Source organism: Mercenaria mercenaria, chromosome 8 (assembly GCF_021730395.1).
Source record: "Mercenaria mercenaria strain notata chromosome 8, MADL_Memer_1, whole genome shotgun sequence".
Classification (NCBI taxonomy): domain Eukaryota; kingdom Metazoa; phylum Mollusca; class Bivalvia; order Venerida; family Veneridae; genus Mercenaria; species Mercenaria mercenaria.
Window position 1 is genome coordinate 45,356,198 of NC_069368.1, and position 21,892 is coordinate 45,378,089.

The 21,892-nt window shown below is 35.9% G+C and overlaps 2 protein-coding genes across 2 annotated transcripts; one reads left to right on the forward strand and one right to left on the reverse strand.

Moving 5' to 3' along the window:
* The first annotated feature begins 1,825 nt into the window (after positions 1-1,825).
* Positions 1,826-15,240, forward strand: LOC123565381 (uncharacterized). Its single transcript, XM_053549839.1, has 11 exons — positions 1,826-2,639; positions 6,035-6,153; positions 7,176-7,397; positions 7,933-8,147; positions 8,388-8,831; positions 11,132-11,329; positions 12,042-12,143; positions 12,799-12,942; positions 13,191-13,352; positions 13,839-13,976; positions 14,685-15,240. The coding sequence occupies exons 1-11, from the start codon at positions 2,323-2,325 to the stop codon at positions 14,763-14,765; spliced, it is 2,142 nt and encodes a 713-aa protein (XP_053405814.1). The 5' UTR covers positions 1,826-2,322; the 3' UTR covers positions 14,766-15,240.
* A 570-nt stretch (positions 15,241-15,810) lies between these two features.
* Positions 15,811-21,378, reverse strand: LOC123566449 (uncharacterized). The gene is made up of 2 exons (XM_053549840.1): positions 21,228-21,378; positions 15,811-18,173 (listed from the first exon to the last, which is right to left on the reverse strand). Exon 2 carries the CDS (start codon positions 18,164-18,166, stop codon positions 16,418-16,420), a length of 1,749 nt encoding a protein of 582 aa, XP_053405815.1. The 5' UTR covers positions 18,167-18,173; positions 21,228-21,378; the 3' UTR covers positions 15,811-16,417.
* Between the last annotated feature and the right edge of the window lie 514 nt (positions 21,379-21,892).

Sequence of the window (21,892 nt, forward strand, 5' to 3'; positions counted from 1 at the left end):
CGATGACATGGGATTCTGACCGAAAAAAAGTTGCCCGTGCAGCAGTTGTCAACCAATTACGAGCTGTTTAGCACTAAAGTTAACGTCAACGTTTGTGAAAAATGACAGCTAGAGTCGCCAGGGGCCGTTCTAAAATATATTGCACTGATACAAAGAAGTTGTTGGACACTTCTGTATCAAAATATTGACGGTAAATACCAATAAATGTAAATGAACAGTTGTAAAAACGATAAATTAAAAACCATCTTGTCTAGTGCATGGCCGTTGGAATTCACGTTCGAAATAAATGTGTACGCCTAAAAAAAATCCCAGCGCTCCTATTTGATAAACTTAGCGTATATGACCTGTTTTCCGTCTGAAAATACTTTTTCTTACAAAATAACAGGTTTCCTTTCCTCTGAGAATCTTACATGGACGAAAAATGCTTAGCACGACACCACAAAACTGCTTAAGCCGCACATTAAAATTTTACTGTTCAATTATTCAAATCAGTATATGGATGAATAGCTAAATCGGACACGAACATATTAATTAAGGCCCATAATATTTTGTATTTGTCACCATAATTATGATGTTGAACATAATTCGAAGCATTATGCTACATTATACTGTTTTCTAAACGTTCATCGTCATATTTACGATTTATTTAAACTTTATTTCAATTTCGCAGTAGTTACTAAATGACAAAGATATACAGACCTTTTGCATCGCTTCTCATTCAAAATCGTGTGGCCTGAGATGCCCAAAATTCTCAAAATATTTCTAAGTGTAAATGTTGTTAATGTTGTTAATTAAATTATGACAGAAGTATTACTTACTTGACGTTCTGTAACATTACATAATTACACGTTGCGTTTTTTTATCATTCGTATGTAACTAGACTAGCCACTAGACTGATAATAAAGCATTTTTTTCAGTCTTTTCAAAGAACCGAATGTCAACCTAATCTAGAGATTTTCTTAACCCATACCCTGCTAAATTTCTATAACGAACTTGTCCATCTTCCAGTTTGGACAGTACCATTAACTGTTAAAAGGGGTGCATGCCAAAACGATACTGACTGAATGGCGACCAGTGCAGATCATGATCAGACTGCACGGATGTGCAGGCTCTGGTCGCAAAAGCAGAATCAGTCGTGTCCAGCATGATAAGGGTTAAAGGATGGACATAGTATACAGAATGGCTCAGTTCACCTCATTTAATCATAAAAAATGTAAAAAAAAAGAGACATAACATAATCTAGAGGTTAATCTAGTATGTAACCTGCGTATGTTAATTATTTCAAGTTAGTCAAGCAGAGGGATTATATATATTTTGGTTGATGAAATCAAACCCAGTTAATGGACTACTGATCAGACACTTTATACAAGTTCGCTTTTAGAACCCATGAAATTATTCCGCAGAACTATAAAGACTGAAATGATTTGCATACGTCGTTTTCCTCTCACTGTTCAAAATGCTCTTGTATCAGGAAAAAAAGTTTAAACTTTTGTGAGGCAGTAAAAGGAGTGCCGAGGAACCGGTGAGAGAGTACATGTAAGAGCTGTTTGTGGAAAATGTCCCCGAAGGCGTTAGGCGAGGTATTACCCTAACATTTTGTTCTTTTAAATGAATTGTCAAAATTGTATTAATCAGTTTATTCTGTCTTGAATGGAAGTAATTGTCACATAATATTCTGTTAACTATTTGCTTTTTCATTCCGTAAGATATTGTAATTGATACATGATTGACTTTTCAACAGTTTACAAAGACAAAACTATGTTAAGCGCATTTTATTTTAACAAGCTATTCATTAAAACTAAAATAGGGCCTATCATATCGATTGAACACTTTAAGAATTGTGATTGTTTAACCCGGTGCCTTTTCTTGTTTGATTTACGATTAAAGACATTTATATATAGTTGATTTAAAATCTGGGATTTAACTTTTCGCATTATGTTTACTCGACAAATATTTCATTTGATTTTAAGAGGAAATTCAAATTCGATTATGACTATATCCGTGTGATTTCAATTAAAGCACTTTGTCTGTTTGTGAAAAGATACTGTCTATTTCAATGACTTACTGAAGGATATTACAATTCCATTAAAGCAGCGTATTTAAACTTTCTTGTATGTTTAAATAGCCGCTTTTAAATTACAGGTGATATGGGCCATTTATGTAAATTAGGAATAAACTGAAGTAATTTTCGGGGATTTAATTGAAAAATTCTTTCGTATCTGTGGTGTTAACCAAATAAATATGAATCTATAAAATATAAATTGTTCCAGCTTGTAGTTGTTGTGTAGATTTTACCAAACTGGCTGATGAAAAGTGTGAATTATGGATCTATCTCGGACAGAACTTTACAGGGCCATAAAGAGCCCAAATATTTCTAGCAATGCGTTATGGAATATGTGTAACGATTTCGTTAATTCTAAAAAGAATATAAATGTTGCCGACAATGTAACTGGGGAGAATTTCCTGCACGTGCTAGCTGGGCACGGAGATCAGCTGACTAAACCACAGGGAGTAAAGGTATTATATTTACTTGGAAGCAGCGGAATACATCTAGACACAAGAGATCGTTTAGGAGAAACTTGTTTGCACAAGGCAGTGAGAGTTCCTGGTTCTTACAGAATTGTCGAGGCCCTTATGAGGTACTGATATTAACTTCGTGCACTTATTTTTTATACGATTTTATTTTCATATATTCAGATTCATGAATTTCAGTTACACGGTTGTACTACAATGACCTTGCCGTTTTTTATAATATCGTAAACTATTTTGGATATAGACCTATTGCACAGATTTATGTCAATTAAGCTATTTTAATGGTCCAGTGCCAGCTTAAGAAATTTCGGTCAAAAGTACACATTTTCACAAAACTTCATAACACTTTCGTATAATTTTTCATTGAGAATAAGAAATATATGATGTTTTGTTTAAAAATCGTGTTTTATTAAAATCTGTCAAAACTACTGCTTGTATTTCACAAGTAAATATGAACAGGCGGAAAAAAATCCGTATTGTACCTTTTGTATTGTATGTTGTCGAACTACGTTCATTTAATATGTATGGCCTGTTTATTATAACATCGACAAACATTGAGATTTCGTTTGATAACAAAACGCGGAGTTATATGAGCCGTGCCATGGGAAAACCAACATAGTGGGTGTGCAACCAGCATGGATCCAGACCAGCCTACGCATCCGCGCAGTCTGGTCAGGATACATGCTGTTCGCTTTTAAAGCCTATTGGAAATGGAGAAACTGTTAGCGAACAGCATGGATCCATGCTGGTCGCACACCCACTATGTTGGTTTTCCCATGGCACAGCTCATATAATAACATATTTTAGTTCGGTTAATCTGTGCCTTTTTAATCACCATGGTGCTTGTAGTGCTTATAGGTAATTTAAAATGTTCTTCCGTTTGAAAACTCATCTGTTACACAGGTCGCAAAACTAAATCCATTTTTAAGTTCAGATGATTATTATGTTGAAGTTTATTAAACGTGATGTTGCAAAAACACTAAGATGTACTAAGAACACTTGGTCAATAAAATAGTAGAATCGTAATTTTTTGCAAGTATGTACAGCCTTCAAATTTTCGTCATAGGAGTCTTTAGGAAAATAAGTGTTTTACTATGTAGATTACAATGAATTTTCTGGCAGTTGTAAATTAAGATATTGCAATTCTTTGGTTTCACAAAATGTATAGGTCCGTTTGCTTATTTCTGAGATATTTACATATCCACAAACTCCAAGCAGATTTTATTGCTTGATTTGGATATTTTCACATGTGTTTTTTTTCCCATTATTTTAATACTCACCAATTAAAACAAAGGTTGCCATTTAATTGACGTTACCGTATGCGGGATCAGGGTCCAGTTGTTCGAAACTTTAACCGACTGTTAAACTAACTGCCTGTTAAATTTTGATACAAAATATTAGTCTTGGCGGGAAACATTAGTATGGAGTTTTTATTTTACTGTAAAGACTTTTAAGCGTTCATAATATTTAACTCATATATTTCTTTTTCTAAATCTTCTAAGATGTTGAAATATAACTCTAGAAGTTAATCGGCCGTTAGCTTAATCGCCTGTTAAAGTTTCGAACAACTGGGCCCTGGGCTTTATTCTATGTTATACGGATAAATTACGTTACACCGTTCCTCTCGGCTCTTCAAAGGTGCAGAACACCTTAAGGTGGTATAAATGGTCAATTAAATTATCTGTATATCATAACTTTAAGCAGCTTACGTCGTTTTAAAACTATTTATCATTATTACTAAAATACTTCACCTATATTGATTGATCACTTGAATGACCTTGTTCAATTAATAAGCAGAAAATACGTGCTACCTATCCAGATTACTCCGGTATCTGATTTGGAATTGATCACACCAATTTGTTATTTCATTCACGAATTATTTCAATTTGTATCTGTATGTTTTTTATCTTATGTGTTTTGAAAAGAACTAATGAAATTTATTAGTTCAGTGAGATAACACTGACATTACCACACTCGTTTATTTCATTTTTAATTCAGCACGCTATTGAAACTGTTTGAATAAATAATGTTTGCTTAAGCAGAACGATAAATCACCGAATTTATTTACATTTGAATATTACAAAGAAGGTACATGCAAGTAGTTCTCTTTCAAGTAACGCACGAATCTCGAATATTAAAAACGACATATGTGATCCAAACTATAATGAAAGCTGCATAGATAATGATAAAATATCATTAAAAAAAAAAGAACAGCCTACAAAACGATTGGGCATATTTTTACCAGTACCATGAGAAGAACATCGTGATATATGTTTATAACAGAGAACAAAAATGTCCAAGTATCTTAAAAACCCACAACATATTACTAAAATTTCAAAAAGGGTGCCGTATCCCCGCTACCGCACCCCCACCCCCTTCATATTAAACGGTTGTACGTCTATGCGGCATGGCAGTTTAAATTGTCACTTGCGATATTTCGGTGTAGATAAAATTCAATGTTTGTTTTAAATTTTGACATTTCAGCGACATGGAAGTTGCTCGATTAAACAATTATATATTGACTGTCCGTGCTATATTATTTTACAGACAGTCATTATTATGCAACGGTGGTTGTTTCTTTTAAGTTGCCAAGTTAGCTAGCCTTACATCTGCTACTCTCTCTCTCTCTCTCTCTCTCTCTCTCTCTCTCTCTCTCTCTCTCTCTCTCTCTCTCTCTATCTCTATATATATATATATATATTCTGTTTCGCTGAAGTCTCACTCTTGTTTTTACGTCCATCATACTCTTCTAGTCGAGTATCCCAGTGTCGGTTAGACGCCTAATGGCCTGAATACCAAGAAAATGCTTGCGGTCTGTCCGATATAACCATATCTCTTTTTTTTTGAGGTTTTGCTTGTTAAATAAACTTTACATTGATTTACGCTATTGTTGTTGCTTTCAATACATGTGACGTGTCTCTCGCATGGATGAATGGGAAACATCGCCATTTTAGTTGCTACATATGGTAACATAGATATTAAAAGCAAACACACACACACACGCACGCATTCACGCGCGCTCTCGCACACATATAAATCGGTTCCATTTGTTGCCGACTGGAAAAAGGATATCTATCCGATATTCCAATGAAATCGGTCCCATTTATTGCCAACAGACACAGCAATATCTATCCGATATTCCAATGAAATCGGTCCCATTTGTTGCCGATTGGCAAAACGATATCTATCCGATATTCCAATGAAATTGGTCCCATTTGTTGCCGATTGGCAAAACGATATCTATCCGATATTTCAATTACACCATTTTCATTCGTTGCCGATAAAACCTATATGGGGCAATTGGTAGTCGATAAAAGTTTGGTTACTGCAACGCTTTTGTATTCTTAGTTTGCTTAGCAGACGATTTTACTCAGTCTTGAATACTAATTCGGATAGTAAAGTAATTGTCAATGTTTCCTAAGGACTCAACACTCGTACAGGAAATTTAAATAAAGTAAAAGTAAATATTTACATGCATTTTGATTTAATTGCAAAAACACAGATGTGGCGTGGATCCATTAATACGGAACGATGCTGGGCAGACAGCAGAGGAGGTTCTCAAGTCGGAGAGACCAGAACACTGGAAACATACCTTGCACTGGCTCAGCAAATATACTCCAGGTTCGATACTAATCAGTTTCACATTTAGTGATTTCTACGTATATGTGACCTCTCATATTAAGAAGTGCTGGTGGAAATATCTGACTCGATGGCAGCTCTTTAAGTGGTAACGAGGCTCTGCTGAATTACTGCAAAAATACCCCAGAGCAAGATATTTCCATCCGCACTTTCAACTAGTGATGGATTCTTTTTCTTGCATATCGCCTTTTCTAATTAATTGAAGAAATAGGATAAAACGAATGATTTTCTATTAAGAACTATGTTATCACAGTAGCGTATGAATTTAAGCATTTATAAACAAATTACAGCACGAGAGTCATCTTACACCCCGAGATGTAAGACGAGCTTTTCAAGCACGTGCAACACGTGCAAAAAAAAAACACGAAAAAAAATCCGTGATTTTTGTGAAAATTCTGTTTTCTGCAGGTTTGTAATCTATGTCCTTCTTCTTTATGAAATATTCCTTCATCATTATGTGTCTGGATTTATTTTAAGCGGACATAAAGTGCGGACCGTGACGAGACCTTTTGTATTGAAGATTGTAACAGTTTCTCTAACACTAGTATTAAAATCCTGAGATGGCCCTTTATAACGTGTGGCCACAAATTCGAGTTAGATTAATATTTCAAAATTTTGAAGTAAGAATTCGTTCTACCAAATTAAGATTTCAGTAAAACAGTTTGTCGCTAAATGGACTCCATATTTAAAGACACTGATTCCATCTGTAGTGTTGACCCGACACTTAAAAAGGTCGAAACATCTCATGGACTAGAGGTGTCGACCCTGCCTAAAATGATATCTTGAGTTAACCTCCATAAGTAATTCAAATATACTACTAGCAGAAGCTCTTTGGAGGCATGGATTAAAACCGAGCAGAATTTCAATCGAGATATCAAAATATCCAACACCCGAACTCTATTATAAATAAGATGATATGTCACTCTTGTGAAACCTGTGAGAAAAAATGTTGTTGGGTATTAAGTCCCTATGGTTAAAATGATATACGAATACAAACGTTTCAGGTTTATACCATACCCTCAATGAAAGGGACGTGGATACGAAACAAGTAGAGCGTTTATTGAAGGGATGGTGTCGCACGCGGCTGCCGCGACCAGACGGACAGGAAGTTGATCTGGTCAAGGTCGTTGAGACAGCAGACGACATTCAAACTCTTCTAGAGAAATACAGTCACACTAACGAGTTTGCAGTTGCCATGTTAGCTGGAAAATCATTCCATATAGAAGGTTATTTGTGTTGATATTCTTTTACTATTCAAAGAGCGGACACAGCTAAATGGTTTTTTGATCATCAGTACGGATCTGAACATTAAGTTCAGTATTTTCAGTCTTATTGTATTGCAATAAACATGTCTTAAAACGAGAGCACAAAACATTTATAAATATTACTATTTTCGTTCACTCTGTAACAGTGAACAAAAGTACCCATTCCTTGGTACCCCAAAGAAAAAAAAACAAGAAGAAAACCGATTGGTATTATTTTGATATAGTTTTCTTCGTATAAGAATTAAGAACCTTTTTTTTGTTTGCGGGGTGGATGGACGAGCAGCTGTGCTTGCGGAGTCAGTGTACAGTATGGTACATGGACGAGCGGGTGTGCTTGCGGAGTGAGTGTACTGTATGGTACATGGACGAGCGGCTGTGCTTGCTGGATGGGTGTATAGAATTTTATTTGGACAAGCAGCCTTGCGTGTAATAAAGTAAATGCTACACTATCTTATTATACTTCATTTTTTTTTGACCCAGTTTTACTTTTTCACAGACGGTACTAAAGAACATATAGACATTGAAACGAAAGATCACATGCACGAAGGAGATGGTCCACGTGCACAGAGAGTTCCAAAACCTATCTTAATGGCAGCATGGGAGGCCCACATAGAAACGTCTGTGGAAACCATACTAAACTTGGGTGCAAGCACAACTACGCTTTTCTCAAAGTCCGGATCACGGACGGAGGCAGAACCATTATTTTTTCATGTAAGCTGCAATTTTGGTTAGGTATTATTGTAGTTTTATTATTTAAAGGAATAAAGGCATATCGATTTCATGCATTTTTCATTTGATTTAATGAACATGAATAAATAGAGTTTTGTAAATAGAAATAGCTTGAAACGATTTATTCAAAATTGTATCTTTTTGTTCTATATGAGTTTTTACTCAAAAACTAGTCCTATGTGTTTATATACCTTAATTTTTTTGTGTTCCCATATAATTTAGCTCATTACAAACGATGATAAGCCCCCAGATTCCATCATACACAAGATCCTCATAGTGTCAAACATGTCGTTCAGGAACCAGCGTGGTCAAACTTTATTGTTCAAAGCAATTCATAATGATTTCTCCCGTCAGTTTATCAAAGCGTTGTTCAAATACGGCGTTGACGTCGCCGCTAGAGATGACAGGGGGCGAACGGCAAGAGATTATGCCGAACAACTTAAGAAAACGAAATATTTCACGGAAATTGACGAACATGTGATAGATATCGTGAAAACATGTGACAAAGCAAGATTAGAACAATTAGTGTTAGAAGGTTATGATCATATCCTAGACATCACAGACAACAAGGGAATCAACGTCGTAAACGTGTTGAAGCGTCATTTTACACCGAATGATAATAAAGATGAAGTTCTGAAGTTAATGGAGAAGTTGCGAGCCATTCAGGTAACAATTATGATATACACCATATGTGGTTGACAACCATAATGATATATACATTTATGGGCTTTGCCATGCATCACCAGCCAAACGAAAACATCATAAATTCTGACGTTTTTGCGTCTCTCTCAACCTTTTCATATTTTTGTATCAAAATATAGGCAAGAAAAAAAATGATTGATTAAAAGAATTGAATTATCTAATTGACCGATTGGTGGTGGTTGGCACGATGATAATAATATGCTGGTGTTGTTATTTGATGTTACTAGGATTTTAACTTTTTTTCAAATTATAACAATTTAGAATAACTTTACAGAAACCTAAAAGTTATAAAATGTACCTGATCACATATTCATATAAAGTGTTGTACACAGCTTTTTACTGTTTTTTTTTATTAATTACTAGCAGATGTATTACATTGTTACACGACTCACATAAATCGCCGGTCCATAGTTTGTGCTGTCGGCCGGTTTACAGTTCAAAGTAAATTTTGCTTGACTAAAGTTGAAAGTTGAAGAAAAAATATGAAAATGTATTTCTTATATCATGAAATAAAACAAGAATTGAACGACATGCCGGTCAATAGTAACACCTATTAACCGGCAAGCCACGCATTAAAGCTACTCGCCCTCAGTTCGGGTGAATATTTTCCAATATGTCCATTTCTATCAAGTTTGGCATAGAATGTATTTTATGACACTGAAAAAAAATCATTGATAAAGTTGGGGAAAATAAGTTAGATATTGGTAAAGATGCAAGACGAATGTAAATGTTCTGCATTATTTCAAAAGCGTTGCAACGGTTTACTACCGTCTGCACAAGATATTTGGTTATTTTATGAGAATACCTTGAAAAAATCTTATGTCATGTAAGTTTGTACCACTAGTCACTTTCAGAGTGCTAATTTTTTATAAATTTTTGACAGAAATAATTTTTCGCCCAGTCCCTTTAAGCCTTGTATAATATATCACTAAATTGTTCTAGTACAATAGGATTAGCCGTTTTACAAATAACAGCCGCTGATTACTTTTTTGGTTGAAATTGTTTGTTTAAACTGAAAACTGCTGCATAAATTTGCTTCAGTCTATATTATTTCCTTACGGCTTTTTTTCTTAAGTTTACGCACACATGAATAAATTTAAGGCTTATTGCATACGATCTTACTGTAGCCCTGACATGCATGTCAGAATATACAACGTTACATGTTGTTTGTTATTGCCTTAGTGCATATTTCTCGTCTGCTTTTTCCCCCTGCCAAAGTTATAATTAAACAACAAAATTACGGTATCATACAAAATTATAGTTCGAAATTTTCAGTTCATTGTCATGAAGTAGAATAGAAAACAATGCACGATAGTCTGATAATATGATTATGCATTTTGTGCTTCAGAAATCTTCACAAAATGCCGTTACGTGCGTATCAAATTCTTTCGTATCTTAAGTCAGCGGTCAGTTCAAAACAGCGATAAATAACCGAAAAAACTATTTATGTCAAAACAACCTTAATTGGACGTAAACGTAAATTGGCAGTTTATCGTGTGTAAAGGACGTACGTAAAGTTATTTTATTACGTGCAACGGTAAATGGGACACAACCTTGTTATTCTAACAACAATAGCAACCGCAAACATTTTAATTTACTACTGGACGTCCTGATACACCTAAATTACGGATTGAACCCCTTAAGTATAGCACATTTACGTTTAGTACAAGACATTAAATACATGGTCCTCTGCCGTTACTCGTCGGCGCTGGAGTTCAAATCGGAAAAGTTCTATACCCTGCATTTTCTCGATAAACTTGTAAGTTCGACAATGTCAAAATACAATAACTTGGCTCAAAAATGATACCTTAATTAAAAATTTTAGCTTAGTTTCGGCGCACGGAAAGGTCTGATATGCAAAAATGTGATCAACCAGATAAAAAACAGAATAGTGCAGCAGGTAAGTAGAAAAGTTCTGCACAGCAAAAGAAGAGAAAAAAGAACCGAAAACTATCACGACATCATGACTTTGATTGATCATTCAGTCTCATTGATAATAGGTCCGACTAAATCCCTACTATTGGCGTATATTTGCGGCATCCCCCCACCCCCTTCGAAATCTAATTGGATTTAGACGAACTGGAAAAACGGTCTGGGTTGGCGCGGGAACTTTCACCCGCCTGAGTACTCTGTCAGAAGCGGTTGTAGATTGTGGGTATGCGAAAATGTTTAGTGTTTGTGGTTGTAGGGTATGTTGTCAGTCGTAGAGTGACGTAGTAGTCAGTCAAAAGTTTTAGTCAGTATTTTTTCCCTTTTCTCTTCAGCACCATTTAACGCTGATGTTTAGAGCGACCGATACGGGCGGCACGGAGGAAATGCGACGACTTGCAAGCCGGAAGTTCGCATCTGCACGTGACAAGTGTGGGCGTACCATACTCCACAAAGCAATACTCAACAAGAAAAAGGATATGATAAAGCTCATAGTTCAGAATTATAAATATATCATAGATGCCAGGGACAATGTAAGTTTTACATTTTTTTCTCCACTGTATTCAGGATATGTCGGGAAAAAATCACAGCTTCTCCCCATCTTCTTCTAATAATAGATCTGATATTTTCATCAATTCAAAATTGCGAAAGATTATATTCATAATTATGAAAATTATTCCGTTTAGAACTATGACGGACATTCTAAAAATATGTCGAAGGTTACGTGTGTATTTCGATAAACCTTTTAATTAAATAAAAATAACACTTTACAGGAGGTAAACTATTGTCGTTGCTGATAACCTCTTGCGGATCATTTTAGAAATAAATAACTTTAGTGTAATGACATAGAAGTGCGTATATAACTGGACAGATTTTCGTGAACAGATGAAAAATGATCCGCTCGCTGCTGGAGCAAATTATTTTTCACTTAATTCAACTATTAATTATATCATAAAGGAGGCAACTCCTTTTTGGTTGAAATTATATATTAAAATATGATGTGGTATGAAGTGTTTATATTTAATACTTAAATAAAAGGACAGGCGTTAACATATTTCATTTTGTGGCATATCATCAATGTTATAAATCGTTATTTAATAGATTAGTAACTAAAATACTGTTGAAACCAAAGCAAACGAACAGATGATAAGATTAAATGCTTAGAAAGCAGATGTTTTGCGCAACGTTCCGTCTATCTCATTATTTTCTTGTGATACAAGATCTCTGTAATTTTCTATTGCACAGCTTGGGAGATGTGCCTTACATTACGCATATCTGGTAACAGAACGCACGAGCCTTGTCAATTATCTTCTGCTGCACGGGGCTAACCCACACATTGCCGACTGGGTGAGAATTGAAATATTAAAAATATCAAATATGATCAAATCTGAAATTTAATAAAGTTGATAATTCCTCGGTTAGCCGTAAATCAAATTTAGCACCAATAATATCAGTTGTCTTCAAGGCGAGAAACTCTTCCCGACCTTACCCTGCATTGTAATAAAATGAGCCCAAAGCTGCTTCCGTATTTCCTTTCATGTCATCATATTTATTTATTTATTTATTTATTTATTTATTTACCTTTGCTATATTTTATGCATTTGCAACAATTCATGTTAAGTCCAAGTCAATTGTTAATTTCAGCTGACGTTTAGAATATTATGCACCTGTCAATATTTTGCCCGCCCGGGGGGGGGGGGGGGGGGGGGGGGCGGCGGGCATACACGGGACTTTAGACAGAAGACCATTCCCGACAGGCGGGAATTTGACAAACATTTGATGTACCAACCAGGCTCTAGGGTGGGATTTAGACAAAAAATGTTGTCCCTAGGGTGGGGATTTAGACAACAAACTTTTTGAAATGTCAAATTCCCCCGGGTCGGCCCGCCGCCCCCCTGGGCGGGCAAAATATTGACAGGTGCATTATACATTAGTAGCATGCAGAAAAAAAACACTGTTTGGTCTGTATATTGTTTGACTGTATTGAATATATGTATATCAGGCTGGGCGGTGTCCGGGACAGTACCATATAGAGAGCTGTGGGCGGGACGAGTATGTGAGACTACAGAGGGCACTGAATGGGTTCACTATGGACGTATATCTAGCGGAGACAAACTTTGAACAGTCGCTTCTCAAAGCTGTAAAAGTAAGTTGCAATTTTCAGGAGTGGGCTTTTCTAGTATTAATAGTCACTAATCAATATTGAGAACATTTGCAATTCCCGGATACTTCTTCAAGCTATTTTAGATGTTTCAGTTACTTCAGTTCTTAGCGGTCAGTAGTTTCAGAATCAAATGCGCCTCGCCCGGGGATCGAACTCACCGTAGATCTACGCTCAATAAGGTTATCAAACTTCCGTAGAGATAAATAAATCAATAAATTTTGATTTTCCAGAAAGGCGATCTGCTTGGAGTAGAAGACCTGGTTGTCGGTCTTGTTGACAAGGGCGATATCAACCGCTACGCCAACATTCTCTTTCACTGTGTAGATACAGGTAGACAGCATATTGCCGTGTATCTTATACAACAAGGCATGCGCACAGATATTTATAAACAGGTACCCTTTTTTTCAGTTTGCCAATACATTCGTGTATGGCTTATGGTACCTTCAAGTCTTTGGTTTGGAAAACTGCTTCTTCCGGCAAGCAGGAGTCAGTACTTATATCAGTAACTGTATCACCATTACCGATTACAAACTATGTATAAGCCCAAAAAGGGAACATCGTTTAAGGCAATTTTACATTTAATGTAAAATCATTACTATTTCAGAGACTGATAAATCCAGCCACCTTACAATTTGATGTTGCATTTAAACAGAGAAGCAATAAACAATCAAAACAACTATGCATATTAACAACAATGCATATTACCGTAACCACAATTTCATGATTTATGAACTTGTTGTTTAAAGGTAAATTAATATATGATAAATATATTCTTCCTGCTAACAATGAACTGCATCGTAAAGTGTACCTTCCCTCGAGTTTAAGTAACATCATAACACCATCGTCAGCATTTAAAGGACCTTATTTGTTTATTTCAGTACGAAAATTGCAATGCACGTGATTCTGCATGTTCAACATACACGTGCGATCATGATCTTACCTCGCTGTACACACGTGCAAAACAGCTAAAGTGCTACGACGTTCTAAGAGCGATTGATCATCTGTCACTGCATAAGGTAGGTCAATTATTGGGTTCTACATAAATAGGTAAGTTGTTGAGTTCTACATAAGAGGTAAATTACTGGGTTCTGCATAAGGTAGATAGATTATTGAATTCTTCACAAGATATGTGATTTATTGAGCTCTTCATAAGGTAGGTAAATCATCGAGTTCTACATAAGGTAGGTAAATCATCGAGTTCTACATAAGGTAGGTAAATCAACGAGTTCTACATAAGGTAGGTAAATACTGAGTTCTGCATAAGGTAGGTATCTTATCGAGTTCTAAATAAGCACGTAAATTACTGAGTTCTACATAAAGTAGATCAATTATTGACTTCATAAGGAAGGTAAATTAGCGAATTCTACATAAGTTAGGTAAATTTTAGGGTTCTGCATAAGGTAGGTCAATTATTGAATTCCTTATAAGCTAGGTAAATTATTAGAATCTGCGTAAGAGGTTGATAAATTCTTGTGGCTGCATAAGGTAGTTCAATTATTACATGTATTCACTTTTGCACATAGGCAATAATAATACCCCCATAGTGTGATAAAACTTAAACAAGACACAAAAGAATGCCATATTCTTAAAGTTTTGACTGTAATATGCATTGACAATTGGATACATTTGAGAACTAGTCATATTTTACTCCATGAACAACATTCATTTCCCATCATGAAAACCGAAAACAGGGCTTTCATGTTTATTTCTTATTTACTTTTCAGTCTTCAGGCGAAATGGATGGGCGGCCATCAATAACGAAACCGTCAACTATGGATCAGCTCTCACTGCTCGGACTTGTATAAGAAATAGCAACATTCCTATTAAGTCAAAAATCAACTGAGACAGAACAGATGTGATCAGAGAAGAACCATGAATACTAAACCAAAGTCCCATTGCAACAAAATGGATGCAATGGAGTACCTCTACTACTGCAAATGTGTTCCCTGACAAAACTAGAACAAGAGATTGTGTTGTTTTTCTGTTCAAAACGTCCAATGATTTAACCATTTTCAAGAAATATCCATTTAAAGAATTTTCATTTTCTGTTCAAAACGCAATGGCCCGATGTATATGGCACAGCAGTAACTGAACAGCAGAGAAACAGCCATTAAAACTTATATATTGCTGAGTGCAAATAAAACAGACATTTGCTACTGCTTTGCTAGGCTCAGTTAGTGATAGCCATTTTCGAAGTTTTCCATTTCACTGTACATGTATTTAATCTACACTGATTTGTTTCCTGTATTTATCTATTTATTAATAAAATCGTATGTTTCATATTGGCTCAAAGACATTTCTCAATACTGTTTAGGCTCTTTTGTAAATCTGTTGGTTTTGACATCACACTGACACAATTATAAGTCATATGGCGACTTTCCAGCTTTTGATAACAGAGGAAGACCCCAGCTGCCCTTCCATGCATTATTACACCACAAGCATGCACCTGGGTAGAACCACCAACCCTCAAAAAGCAAGCTGGAAGGCTTATAGCTCACATGAAGATTTCAACATCCCAAGCAAGGCTCGAATTAAAATTGGTCAGGGGCAAATCAAAGTCAGTGACCTTAAGCACTCAGCAATCGAGGCCCCGAAATGACAATTAAACATAAATCGAGTAGTTGTATTACACACTGTGTTCTCCACAAGCATATGATGTTTCTTATGATTAATAGTCCTGGGACCGGGGGCGGGGGGGGGGGGGGCGGTTATGGCAAATATCTTTTGCAATATAAACACTCTCTAGCCTGGTACTTCTGTTTTTGCAAAAATGCCTAGCAAACAGACTGATTAAACACAAGTTTCTTCCGATTAAAATAAGATCAAAATAGTAAAAAATCAATCCTTGCAACAGGTTTTACAAAGTTTATTGTCAATAACAAGACAAAAACATCATTAACAAACATCATGTATGTAGAAATCTACATTCTTGTTTTAGAAATTCTAAAAAAATCACATTTAAAATCACTTTTCAAGACTGTCAACACAATAAAAGTGTACCAGACATCTTGGTACGAGTTCTTCCTTTATACAAAGACCAGACTGGTCAAGCACAAGTTCTACTCTCGGAAGAAGAACACACTGGACACATATCTAATTATCTACAATAACACTCGTTTAAGTTAAGAAAAAATAAATGATAAAAATCTGAAAAATTTTAAGTTACACTTTTGAAGTTTGATGTAAAATAGAAGGAATTTTGCTGTACTTTGTACACATTAATAATCTATTTAAACAATACTAGTTTTATCAATTTAGATAATTAAAACCAACTGCTATTTTTTTTTTAAATCTGACTTTTATTTGAAGGCATGTCCCGTCAAAGATAGGATAAATAGGAACATTCTTTGTTTGCCAAGGACTGACACAGTCACAAACTTCATGAAAATTTGTCCCCCATGACTATGAATGATTTCACAGTATACATTGGTTAAACTGTTGATGAGTTTTGTTCTAGTTATGACAGCTTGAAGACCTGGAGAAAGTTGTCATGTTTGTCTTCTCTAGTACAACAGCTGAAGTACAGTTTACTTGTTTCAGCACACCAACAGACAGAACAGGGAGAACTGAGGTCCTTCAATACAACTTTTCCTGTAGAACAGTCACCGGCTATCTCTTCTATAACATTTCTCTCCCAGTCACACACAAAAACAGTACCATCATCTGACAGTGTTATACCACGAGGCTCAGACGTACCATCATAACTACCAGTCACCTCACCCTGCCAGTTTAACCTTGTAATTGTTACCATGTTCCTGTCGGATACATATATAGAATTAGTGTTAGTGGTAACATATACTGGATTTCTGAAAATATTTCCTCCTCTGACTGTTGTCAGTATAGTACCATTGGTATCAAGAATTAGGAGTTTTGCAGGATATTGAAATGACACAACAAATTTCCCCTGACAGCAACTGAAACCATAACATTCTCCATCAACCTTCAGAGTTTGTTTCTTCTCGAGTTTGTTTGAGGAGACTGATATAAACTGAATACTTTGTTTGTCAGGAAGTGTGACAGCAAGTTCTGTACTGGTAACTGAGGTGACCTTACTAACTACAGTATCTAGTTGTAACTGATCAGTAACAGATTTATTGCGGGTATTCACCATTTTTACAGCCTCGTTGTTCCTGTCAGTGATGATAAGTAGATCAGGAGTAAGGAGAGTCATTCCTGTTATATAGCATGTGTCTTTATCTTTTGATGTCTTTACACAGATTTTACCCTGATGGGAAGTTTGTCTGGTTTTTATATCAACAGCTGTAGGAGGATTTGATTGTTTTAGTGATTTCTCTGTAAATGTACCCAGTGACCTCTCCTTGCCAAGAAGGGTTGATATTGCTTTACTTGGTCTAAAGTTGTACTCTTTGACACCATATACTGATAGGTGGTGCACACGTTTTTCATAATCTTTGGCCATTTGCTCAGCTAATTTCAGCTCCATGAAAAGTTTGTCTGCTTGTTTGGTTGTGTTGAGATGTTTAATGGCATCAGATGATGTCTTCAGAGACTTGGTTACATCATCGCAAGTTGTTTCTACTGTCTTCAGGTTCTTGTTGTTTTCTTGTTGGATTGTCTTTGCTGCATCTTCAGCTTGTCTTTCTAGTTCATTTAGTCTTTGATTTATTTCAGTCCGAAACTTCTTTATATCAGCCAATACATCTGTCAAAGAACTGTTGGACTTTGCAGTAATTTTCTTTACATCTTCTGATTTCTTGTGACATTGCTCAGTGATGGTATCCATACCTTTTAAGATAACTTGATGCTCTTTGCTATTTATGACCTGAGCAGAAATATCGGGGATATAGTTGACTTTGCAAGATGTACGTGTGTGTTCAAGAGTAACACATACACTGCAGAGTAAAGCTTCATGGTTCTGACAGTAGAACTTGATCATTTCTTTCATGTGTTTATCACAAGGTTTGGTAAGATTGTCAGGCTGGCTTGGATGAACAGAGGTCGAAGAAATGGTCTGTGGCATGTTGTTTTTATCTAGAAGAGTATGATGCCTTGAAAGGGTATGTCTCTTGTGAAACGTAAAGCAAGTCTGGCACAAGTGCTCCCTGCAGTCAACACAATAGCCATGGGCAGGGAGTCTAGGACCGTCATGGTCACAAGGCTGGCAATACACTTTAATGTCTTCATCAGACCCCATAGTTGATGATGATGAAAATCTTTCAGGCATCTTTCTTCCTGGTACAGCCATGTCTAAACTGAAATGTAAAATAATGTTCCAAATAAATTTTCATTGTAAATCATTCTCCATACTACTACTAATTTATCATTTTTTGTAAGTATTATATATCGAGAAAGATAAGCATTTTCGCTGGTATGACCTTCTAAATTCCTAAGCTGTTGGTAGTAATTGGTAAACAGAAACTAGATGCCCGCGGGCAACATGTCGAGCCCGTCATCTGTCAAAAGGACTGGGAGTTGCACACAACACTCTGTTTCATTGAGGCAAACATTTATGCCAAACAAAAAAAGATTGCAAAAAGTTACAATATATAAGTTATTTGCAGTAACAACAAAAGGAAGTAAATGTTAAAAATTCCAAGTCCACACAAAAATCCTTACCAGTCGAGATATGTCAAAATACACATCAAAACTGGATGTAACGTGCATGTTGTACTACAGAACTGTGGTCTTGATTTTTCCCTACGACCAGTTATGACAAAGTGACACTCCGTCTCATGATGGTGAACAATCGTGCCAAGTTACATCAAAATCCCTATATCGAGGGTTCAACGCAATAAGGGCGTATCTACATATAGTTATTATAGGTAGATACGCCCTTATTGTGTTGAACCCTCGATATGCATGAAAATAAAATAGTCCGGACAATGTCATTCTTGTATCTGACCTTTGACCTCTAAGTGTGACCTTGACCTTAGACCTAAGGACCTGGTTCTTGCGCAAGACATTCCGTCTCATGGTGATGAACATTTGTGTCAAGTTACATCAAAATCCCTCCGTGCATGAAGAAGAAATGCTCCGGACAAAGTTGTCATTCTTGTATCATTTGACCCCTAAATGTGACCTTGACCTTAGACCTAGGGACCTGATTCTTGCGCAAGACACTCCGTCTCATGATGGTGAACAATTGTGCCAAGTTACATCAAAATCCCTCCATGCATGAAGAAGAAATGCTCCGGACAAAGTCATTACTGAATTTGACCTTTGAGATAGGAAGCTGGGGTTTGCGCATGACACTCTGTCTCACTGAGGTTTACATTCATGCCAAATATAAAAAAGATTGCTCCATGCATGCCAAAGCTATGGTCCGGACAAACAAATCCGGACGGACGCACGAACGGACGGACGCACGCAAGCACGCACATACACCGAACAGCCATTTGGACAACAATGTCTTTGCTTCCACAAGCGGGCCCGACAAAAGTGGAGTTTTCTCTATATAGGACGCACAAAGCTTGCAAACTAAGGTTAAGCATTCTTACAACAAAAGTAAAAAGATCATTGATAATACCTGTGGTGTTAGTTAATACCGAAGTCTAGGATTTTAAGTTTGTAATCATTGTCCTAAAGTCAGCATATGACATTAGGTCGGTCTATATTTATGGATTCAATAGGTCATATATACACCCGGACGTATCATGTGATGGCGTGTGCGTCTGTCCGTCGTAATAAGTGTCCGGAGCATGGAAGGTATTGATTTTAAACTTAACATATACGTAGATGCAATGTGGCAATGTGCAGAGCACTTGAACCGGCTATGTAGGTCAAAGGTAAAGATCACAGATTGTGCTAAAAGGTCAAAACTGGCCATCATATTTCGTCATCAGAGCATAACTACACTCAACAAAATTCCTAATTGGTCAGTTTATATTGTATCACTATTTTGTTAATAATGCATGTATTCACACGAAATTTCACATACCAACATTTGAATAGATACTGCATCTAATTATTGATTTATTTTGGCCGACACACGGCCAGCGTGACGCATTAGGTGTTTTGACCAATATTGCATATCTTGCATGTGCAGGGCATGTGCACCAATATGCACTTGTAAGTGGACACTTTTGGCATTACTGACGAAAGTCCTACTAGAAAAACACATATCATGGTGAAACTGACACAAGAACAACGCGCCCGGGCTGTCGGAATTTTACAACAAAACTCAAAATCAGTCACTTCAATGAATTGTCCTTGGGTTAAATTTTGTCAAAAGAGCGCGGATGGTAGATAACCAACGATTAAAGGTTCTTGTAAACGGAAATAAGGTTAAAATGGAAATAACCATCAAAGTAACAGCTACAAACAAAATATATCAAAATTCTTTTGAAATTGCAAAAATAATTACAAACGTGTCTTAAATGTGTCCCGGCTAGCAACATTCCGACAGCTCTATCGCGTTGCTCTTGTGTCAATTTCACCTGATATGTGTTTTTCTAGTAGGACTTTTCTCAGTAATGCCAAAAGTGTAAACGAACACGTGCATGTTGGTGCACATGTCCTGCACGTGCAAAATATGTAATATCAGTCAAAACGCCTAATGCAGTTACTTTGGCTGTGAGTCGCCAAAAAAATAAAAGAAATAATTACCTGCAGTAACTATTCAAATGTCGATATGTGAAATTTCGCGTGAATACATGCATTATTAACAAAATAGTAATACAATATAATCTGACCAATTAGGAATTTTGTTGAGTGTAAATAACCATGTAAGGTATTGACTTCAAACTTTGTTTGTAGGTAGATGGTGATGAGACAATGTGCAGAACACATAAACCATTCTATAGGTCAAAGGTCAAGGTCACAAACTTTTTATGCGTTTTATGCTTTACACATGGTCAGTGATGTTAGAAATCAACTTATTGATGCTGTCTAAAGACATAACCCCCTTATTTGTATTCATTTTTACACGAAAATAATTTGCAAAAAGTCCCACAAAGCACACACACACAAAAAATCACCGGCCTACCTCTCCTATTTTTAGCATGTTAACAGAAACAAACATTTCTTTTACGCCTAATGAATCGTTTAGAACAATTCTTGCTGTAAAATCATGCACGAGTTCTATGCAATGTCATTTGGGGTCAAGTACTAGGTCAAGTAACAGCAAAAAAAAATCTTCGTTAGCGCTCAAGAGACCTCATCTCCTTGAAACTTTGTCATAATAGTTGTATTTACTAAAACTGGGTCATTAGGTCAATAAAAGAAAACTTGGATTTCATATTTTCTACCTGATTTACATAATGTGGTCAAGAAATTTGAATTATAAATGTTTTAACTAAATTACATACCAAAAGAGAACTTCCTATGTCTTGTTTTAAAGTTTACAATCCTCCTTGATGATCTATTTGATGTTTGTCATAAATATTTTGCCATCTGTTGGTGTTAATCTTATCGGTTTAACTTCCTTGTCATATGACTGTGATAAAACTAGTTTAAGAAATTATTTTACGAAATATTTAAGATTAGTTCTCTAACTGATCTGTATCTATATAGGGGTTTATTATCAGTTTCTTTTATCCTTAAAGGAATCAACAGCTTCCTGTTTTGCTTACCTTTTTACTGTCACGAGTGTTCTTTTTTAGTATCGTACAAATATGGCCATTATGAATTAATTGCTAGATTATTAACAAAAAATTCCTTTAAAAAAAAGACAGGTATCGTTGATCAATTTTTTTTATTTGTGATAATTGTATTCTGTATAAAAAGTATAAAATGACTAGCTAAATTATACAAAACAAAACATGAAGTACAGTTTATGTCATTGAGATGATATAACAACAAAATATTGATTGATGAAATGAAATAACTTAAAGCCCTGCTTAACCTAAATCACTTATGTTTAACTGAAATAACCTGTACATGTATCACTGCCACTTAACTGCAGTAACCTAAACTAATGTTGCTTAACTAAAATGACTTAAGCTACTGTTACATAACTGTCTGCCTACCTCAA

Bases quoted from the DNA above. Each gene is read 5' to 3' on its own strand.
- LOC123565381 (XM_053549839.1), top strand. From the start codon at position 2,323: ATGGATCTATCTCGGACAGAACTTTACAGGGCCATAAAGAGCCCAAAT. The intron at 7,398-7,932 runs GTTATTTGTGTT...ACTTTTTCACAG, and splicing joins AAAATCATTCCATATAGAAG to ACGGTACTAAAGAACATATA. The intron at 11,330-12,041 runs GTAAGTTTTACA...TCTATTGCACAG, and splicing joins TCATAGATGCCAGGGACAAT to CTTGGGAGATGTGCCTTACA.
- LOC123566449 (XM_053549840.1), bottom strand. From the start codon at position 18,166: ATGGCTGTACCAGGAAGAAAGATGCCTGAAAGATTTTCATCATCATCA.